At 41.8% G+C, this 7,733-nt stretch overlaps 1 protein-coding gene across 15 annotated transcripts in view; it reads left to right on the top strand.

Moving 5' to 3' along the window:
- Positions 1–988: 988 nt before the first annotated feature.
- wnk1b (WNK lysine deficient protein kinase 1b) overlaps positions 989–7,733 on the top strand; it is a 92,662-nt gene continuing 85,917 nt past the window's right edge. For 14 of the 15 annotated variants that reach the window (XR_004342658.1, XM_032589386.1, XM_032589385.1 and 11 more), the window contains exons 1-3: positions 990–1,252; positions 1,456–1,568; positions 5,107–6,638. Coding sequence is in view for 14 of the 15 variants with exons in the window: in XM_032589386.1 (XP_032445277.1) it covers positions 5,700–6,638 (939 nt within the window). In the remaining variant the exon portion in view is untranslated. Of the gene's footprint in view, positions 1,253–1,455; positions 1,569–5,106; positions 6,639–7,733 lie in introns of all 15 variants that reach the window. The other variant, XM_032589388.1, reaches the window with a different exon arrangement.

The raw sequence follows: 7,733 nt of genomic DNA, 5'->3' as shown, positions 1-7,733 counted from the left end.
CTTCTATTACTAGCAGCGTTTCATTCACTTTGCATAAACCCTTCCAGCAGTTTTTATAAAGGGATATTTTATGTTGTTAGTGTCTACTGTTTACATAAGTAATTAGATTTTTGTAGTAATACTAGTTTACAGGTAGAATTGGGTCACTGAATTTTTATTTTATTTTTTTTCTGGGCCACTGAATTTTTTTTTTTCCAGTGGCCCTAATCCTCTTCCGTAAGAATTTATTATTGCTATTTTAAGATTTTTATTAAATAAAAAATTAAATTAAGGTTTTTATTTTATTAAATTTATTATGTGTTTATCTTATAGAGATCTTGGACGTGACTAGAGCATGGTTAGGAGTTATTTCTACTCAATTCAATCAGACCATATTTCTTTGTATGGAAAATAAAACATTTCTTATTCTATTTCAGGAGAGTTTTTTGTTTTTGGTACTGTAAAAATCTAGGAAGCCCTTGACGTCTTTTACATTTTATTTTGTTCCTTTTCTTAGGTCAGAGCCCCTTCTTAGGCTTTTTTTTTTGTGAGTCCACAACATGACTTATGTCAAACCATAAACTTGTCATCTTTGTTGAAGTTATGTATTATTTTTATTTAGAAAGCACAGACACATCCACATTAAATAAACAAACAAATAAATAAATAAAGACTTAATGATAGTAGCACTTTCTTTAGTCAGTCACTTTATCTTGGTACATAGGAGAATATTAACCTCTATTCAGTGCATGTCTGACACGTAATGTCCCAATTAAATATTTTTAAGTTTGTAATTGTAATATGACAAGCTTAAATTTTTCTTTTATTTTTAAGGTGTCAACAACTACATTTGTTTTTTTAAAAATTGCTGCATCTCTTCTCCAGTGCAACGGGATCCTGTTTCAAAATTATGCCGTTTTATTTTGAAAGGCAGACGCGTTTCCGCTACCCTACGCGTGCAACGGCCGGAACTTGACGCGTCGCCGCTGTGCGAAAGCCCAGCCTTCGCCTTGACGAGTCATCGCTGGAGAGGACCCCAGAGCAGACCGAGCCGCCGCTTTAAACGGGGAATGTCGCTTCATCACCGCGGATTTATCGCGTCACACGCGCCTTGAGGGGCAAAACGGCGGTTGCAGAAGCGGACCGGACTTCCATGCAGATGGTGGTTTTGCACATTTGAGTGAAGCAGTTATCTTTTTAGTCTGGACCCGAACGCAGACAACCCCAAAAGAGAGACAGACAGTAAAGTAGTACCAGAGCCGCCACTACATCGGTGAGCGAACTTGGCATCTCTGCGGGGTGGGAGGTGTCTGTCTGTCTGTCTGTCTGTCTGTCTGTCTGTCGGCGTGTTGCTCGTACCGCTGCCGGGGACTTCTTTCACAAAAAGGGGTTCATGTTTTTGTAATTACTCCATCTTTGTGTGTTTTTTTCTGCAACCAACTGTGGCTTTAATGTGACGCACCGGGCTGACATTAGTGCCGAGTCTCGGAGAGGATTCCCACTGCAGAGGAGTTCAGTAGAGGCTCGTTTATTCAAGCTTTTACCTTCGTACTTCAGCGGGACCAGCACAACCAACACCAATGTGATAGGTAATGATTATTTTTTTGTTTTATTTAAGACGGAACCAGACTCTGTTCGTGTCTTGTTTTAGTCTGCGGGTAAAGTTAGGCCGGGTGGCCGGGTGTGTGAGTTCCTCAACAGGCAGCAGTGAACCCCGCAGTGCTGCTCCGAGCTCTGCATCACATCCAACACAAGTCTGTTGGACTCTTAAGCACTAAATGCATGCAAAAAAAACAACAAAAAAAAACACGCAGCGTCCCAGTTGTGTTATAACGTGCATGCTTCATCCATCAGGAGTGTAGTGATGGTTCTGTAAATGTTGATTGCGCTGTTGACTTGGGCTCTTGATGCTGCCAAACAAATCTGTTTTCAATAAGTCACCGCTTCCATTACTCTGAAATGCCTGGACTTTTATTATTCTCCACAGATTTTTACTTCTGCGATGCATTTTATTAGAAATGACTATGTAGCATATCAGCACCAATGTAAAGGTATTTAAACTGATCCAGCATCTTCCGATCTGCTCCAATTTATTTGTCTGTTTTTCTTTTAAGGCCTGGCATGCCATTTGTGATTTTTGGTTATATTGTTTGTTTTTTTTATGCTGTTGGACTTTAATAGAGGTTGTAGATGTGAATTTCACAGTCAATGAAGAAATCACTAAATTATTATGTTTGTTGGCAGAAAGTCTTTAGGGCTGTTAGTTGTTAGATTGGTTCAACTAACTTTGCGGTCATTAGCAGGTCAGATACTGAACAATCTGAATTTATTAAATTCACCAAAACTAAGAACTCCTTCCGTTTTCAGCTTGTAAACGAAACAACCATAGACTTTTTCTCATTTCGACATTTTCACCAACTGCTCTGGCAATCTGTTTAAAGTGCTTAAAACCAAAGTAAGAAAGAAAATTAGACAGATTTTGAAACTGAAACTTTTTAAAACGTTAATATACATTGATCCATGTAAACAGCCCCATGTCTCTTAGCTCTTGTGAAATATATTGAAATTAAGACAACCAAGTCTTTGTTGCTGCACGCCTTTGTGGTCATCTGATGTCATGTGTTTATGGATGTGGATATTTAACGATTCAGGTTTCATACCGATCGCAGAAGCTGCTCTGCTTCTCGGCTGCGATGCACAGATGATTCAGGCACCAGGAGAGCAACTGTCCACCCAGAGGGTGCTAAACCGCTGCGGTGGTTTTTTTTGTGATTTAGACAAAAGTAATGCACTTCAGCGCTCTCATTCTTGAGTTGTACCTCTATTCAGTCTGTGTCATCTCCTTCTGAGGGATTACCTCACCTCCTCATTGTTGGAGCCGCTCACAGGAGCAGACAGTGCAGCACCTGGGACCTGAGACATCTGGTTGAACAAATTTCCTCTCTTAACCTCGAGGGCGGCCTGCGCAATCTGCGGTATTATGCCATGCTAATTTTAAAACCTGTTCATTACACGTGTAACTGCACAGCACATATGGCTGCACAAACAAGCCGGCTGATTGTACCTGCTGGTCTTAAGCACACACCTACTAGTGACCTTTCAGTGGGAAGATCTGATACAACCTTGAAGCGTCTTCTGGACCGCTTGTTTTAGATTTAACTCTGCCAAATATGACATACTTGAGGCTTTTTTTTTTTTAACGTTCCTTATGACATAAATTCCACCACACCAGCTGGATTGTTAATAAGAGCGGTTTGTCGAGTTGTAAATTTACTGACTCACATTTTACTCAGCTTAGACGTAAAGTTTGATTTATACAGGATTGGTATGACTAAAAAGAAAAAAAAAAGCCCACAGATGAGTGATTGAAAATATGTTCACAGTTCCATCATCGCAAACCAAAGCAGCTGCTGTTCCTCTGTGCCAGTGATGATAAGAGCAGAAGTTTATCTGCAGGCTGTTTGTGAGGCTGCTGCCAAACCCAGTAAGCATATTCCCTTACGCCTCGTGCTGCCCTGTAATCCTGTATGCTGAGTAATATATATCGAGCGCGCTGTCCTGTCCTCACTTATGCATTTAGTGGTCCGTGCAGTCGTTCTCTCCATGTCACTTGGAGAGGACCACCCCTCCACCCGTCCTCTCTCATGTTAAGCTGTTGAATTGCTACAGGCTGGCCTAACCTTGAGGTCAATCGGGCTGCTGCTGTGTCTTTGGGCTAAATTTAGAACGTGGTGCAATTAGGCTACATCTCTCTAATGCACTAACAGCACAGAGGCACTGGGGATGCACATCGTCTGCTTACATGATGAACCACACTGTCATGCGTCTCAAATTTCCTGATTAATGGGTTTTATGGATTTAAAGTCTTTCTGTCAAACGAATGTACTGCTTCGTGTGAGAATGGGCTCTATTTATGAACAAAAGTCTTTGGAAGAAATATTTTTATGGACTCAGAAGCTCATAAAAATGCATCATTTTGGCTGAGGTTAAAATTCTCCTTCATCTACCAAGGTTTCCCCCAGAAAGCTCGCTGAGCCCGGTGGTTGGGGCGCTTGGCAGTGAGTCATCCAGAGGCCCATCGTGTTTTTGAGTTACAAAATGTTTAAAGTTGACATGAAATCTGAAAATATCACTTGGGAATTATGTGTTATTGGAAGATTAATATCTGAACACCAACTATAAAGTCTTAAGAAATGCAAACATAAAAAAAAAACTTAAATAATTGAGTAATACTTAGCCTGGTGGGGGCACAAGTAAAGCCTGCTGGCCCGCCAGGCTTATAGTTCACTGGGGGAGACCCTGCATACTTTTGGCAACCTTTTCTAAATAGTTGTAAAATAAATGCATCTTTATTGCAACTGAATATTCAGACACATAAAAATAAGAATATATTCAGTGAAGGAAATAAAAACCAATTTAAGAAAATATATTGTATTTTATTTAGAAAAGGTTTAAACTGAATCAGTCTTTTAAATTGACAATTTTTTAACTTGGTAGGAGTGTTACCAGGATTTATATATAATTCATATTGTCATAATCCCAGACCGTCTTGCAAATTTTAGCTCGAAGACGTCTTGTTTCAGAGAAGTTTAAATACAACTTGACAAACTGGCCTCTTTCTTTTAGTCGCTCTTCAAAACGGGAAAGACGGGAACATGCCGTTCAGGGAAGTCTAAAATGTCTGGAAGAAATTAGCTTCTCACATAAACCTGTCCATGTCTGGGATCAAAGTAATAATTAAAACTTTTAAAACAACTGGAAGTTGGGCCAACATTTCTGAGGGAGTATCTTTTTTTTAACCAAATCTCACTCACAGTACGGTAAAGGAAGTAGAAAATATTAAAGTTTCACTGTTGGAAATTTGTAGTAAAGAGTGACACGGAATCGCCATAGCAACCAATACAAGCTAACTCCATGAACGAAAACAAATCTTCTATCCTACCATCACAAAAATAAACAAGCAGAGTTGCAAAACTATATTCGGACATCAACTGTAACCGTTTTTTTGTCAGATGAAACTAAGATTCAGTTTTTCTGCAACAAACATAGGCATGTTTTGAGAGACTCTACAGATTAATCAAATAATAACTTTGAACATGTACTAATTATTATTTTCTTGTCTTTTAGTGACAAAGACTCAAGAAGACCAAGCCGGACCGGGCCGGGCCGGACGAGGCCAGGCCGTACCAGACGGGTCAGCTGGGAGACGGCCTCGTCACAACCTGCCGTTCCAGCTTTAAAGAGATTCGTCCGTGGCTGTCGGCGTCTGATTGGTCTCCAGTCCTTCTATGTTGCAGTCAGCTGTGTCTGGATGTCGGCAGCAGGATGGATTCTGGACTTGATTTGACCGTTCACACCTCGTTGCAGCGCTGGCCACGCGCCCTGACGGTCTGCCTGTCGTCCCTCGCCTCCCCCGTCTTTAAGCCCCCTCTTCTTACCTGGGGTGTCCCTCAGCCCTGTAAGGAAGGGCCTTATAGGAACTGTAGGTTGTCTTGTTAAAACAGCTGACGCTGCAGACAGGAAGCAGATCTGATAAGTCCTTACAAACTCTTACACACTTTCCTGACACGACTAGTTGCCTTTGCGTTTTTCTGAGAATATCTCAAGTTGAGTTCCAAAGTTTACACAGATAGTTTTGTCTAATTCCTCACTTTTTTTTTACCTAAGTCCTTATTTATATTTCCGTTTTCTTTCCTTTGTGGTCTGAGCCCTGCAGAAGAATGTCCGAAAGTAGCAACAAAGCAGTAAAATTCCTCTCCCCTCATCCCCCGGCATCCTCTGACTCCCCCTGCCCGTCACCTCAAACCCCCCACAAGAATGTGAACGGCTCTGCCAGTTCAGACTCGCACGTCGTGGAGAAGATCGGCGAGCAGCCTGAGGTGCGTCGGCGGCGCCACACCATGGAGAGAGACTCCAAAACAGCCGAGCACCGCTTCTTCCGCCGCAGTGTTATTTGCGACTCTAATGCCACAGCTTTGGACCTGCCCAGCAAAGCGACCGTGCTTCTCACCTCGCCCCCTGACTGTGAAGGAACTACCCTCTTCTTCTCCCCGCAGATCTGTAGGTCCGAGGAACAAGAACTCGAGGGCGAGAAGAACGCAAGAGGATCCTACCTGCAAGGCACCGGCTTTCAGCCTTACTCTGACCGTGGTGGGTTGGTCTCACAGGGTCATGCACATCACGCTGAGGAAGATCTAAAAGTCATCACTGTGGCTGTTCCCACAATTAGTAGTGCTGATTATGGTGCAAAGGGGCCAACAAAAGAGCCAACCCCGACAGTATTGGATGTTACGGATAGAGTGGCAGGCAAACAGCCTGATGTCAAGTTGTGTGCCAGAGGGATGCAGGAAGCACAATGTTCGTCAAAGGACGATAAAGTCGATAAACCAGCACTCGAGGGGAACATCAGCAGCCCGATCGAGGAGAAGGACCAGGAGACAGAGGAGGAGAGGGGGCAAGCGAAAGCGAGAGCTGAGCAGAGGGAGGCCGAGAAACGAGTGCAAGAGGACATAGAGGAGGCAGAAACGAAGGCCGTAGGGACTTCGCCGGACGGGCGCTTCCTAAAGTTCGACATAGAGATTGGGAGAGGGTCTTTCAAGACCGTGTACAAGGGACTGGATACGGAGACGACGGTGGAAGTGGCATGGTGTGAGCTGCAGGTAAGGTTTGACTCTGAAAACTATCACTGTTGCTGAAACTCTTCGTCAGGCGCTGGATTTTACCTGAAGCGAACACAGTTTTTATTTTGGTACACTGATCTGGTTCTATAGGAGCAGTTCAGGAAGCTAAATACAAGGCAGTCATGAAGGAAAACTTGTCAGGGAAGCTGGAGAAGAGTTAATATTGTTGAAATTTTGTTTTCATGGGTTCCATCAGCTACATTTTTTTTCCCCAGGCGAAAACGAAACAAACTATATAAAAACCTTTCCAGTAAGACTCAAACTGAGATAAAAGTGATCAAGCTTTTTTGTCTACTAATACAAACGAGTCTAGTTTGTTGGGAGTGAGATCAAATCTAATCTAATTTAATTTTGGTCGAGTGGGAAATGCGTCAAAAATTGGAAAATTAGCCAGTGAGACTCCATTTTTGTTAAAAGTGCATATAGTATTTTCAGATTTCTATCTTTTGAAACCAAATCGAAACAAAGTTGGCAAAATCTATCTTTAATTTAGCTCCGTCCAAGAATTACTTCATAATTTAGTCAACCATAAAACCAAGCTAAACTGCACAGTGGTTGAGAAAAACCCCAGCTGCTGCTATTTCAGTGAAAGAGGATTCTACATAGTGTTGACTCAGGGCATGTAAGTAGCTCCACTTTATGATCACAAGTTGCGTTATTTCAGTCTATCAGCAAAATCTCAATCAAATACATTAAAGTTTCCTTTTGACATGTGACGACGTGTGAAAAAGTTTGAGAAACGGACATTTTTGCAAAAAGACTGAAATATATGTATTTCTAGGGTCAATTTAAATATTTGTCTTCTGCGTTTTGATAGGTTTTTATGAGCATTTTCATTGCATCCATTTCTCTGTTTTGTCCAACTATTCACCAAATCTATAAATAGTTGATCAAAACTGACTGGATCATAAGGTGCAAAGCACAACTAAGATTGCAATTTGAAAGGTTGCCAAACAATTGAGGACTAAGTGTAGATGGGATTGAGTTCCTGATGACTGTGTAGGTAATTATTCAACAAAATATTCCTGCTTGACATTTTTAAAACCCTGGGCGAAGACAGGTAGCTGGGATGCA

Source organism: Xiphophorus hellerii, chromosome 17 (assembly GCF_003331165.1).
Source record: "Xiphophorus hellerii strain 12219 chromosome 17, Xiphophorus_hellerii-4.1, whole genome shotgun sequence".
Lineage (NCBI taxonomy): Eukaryota > Metazoa > Chordata > Actinopteri > Cyprinodontiformes > Poeciliidae > Xiphophorus > Xiphophorus hellerii.
Note: the sequence above shows the minus strand (reverse complement) of the source record. Positions and strands in the feature narration are given on the sequence as shown.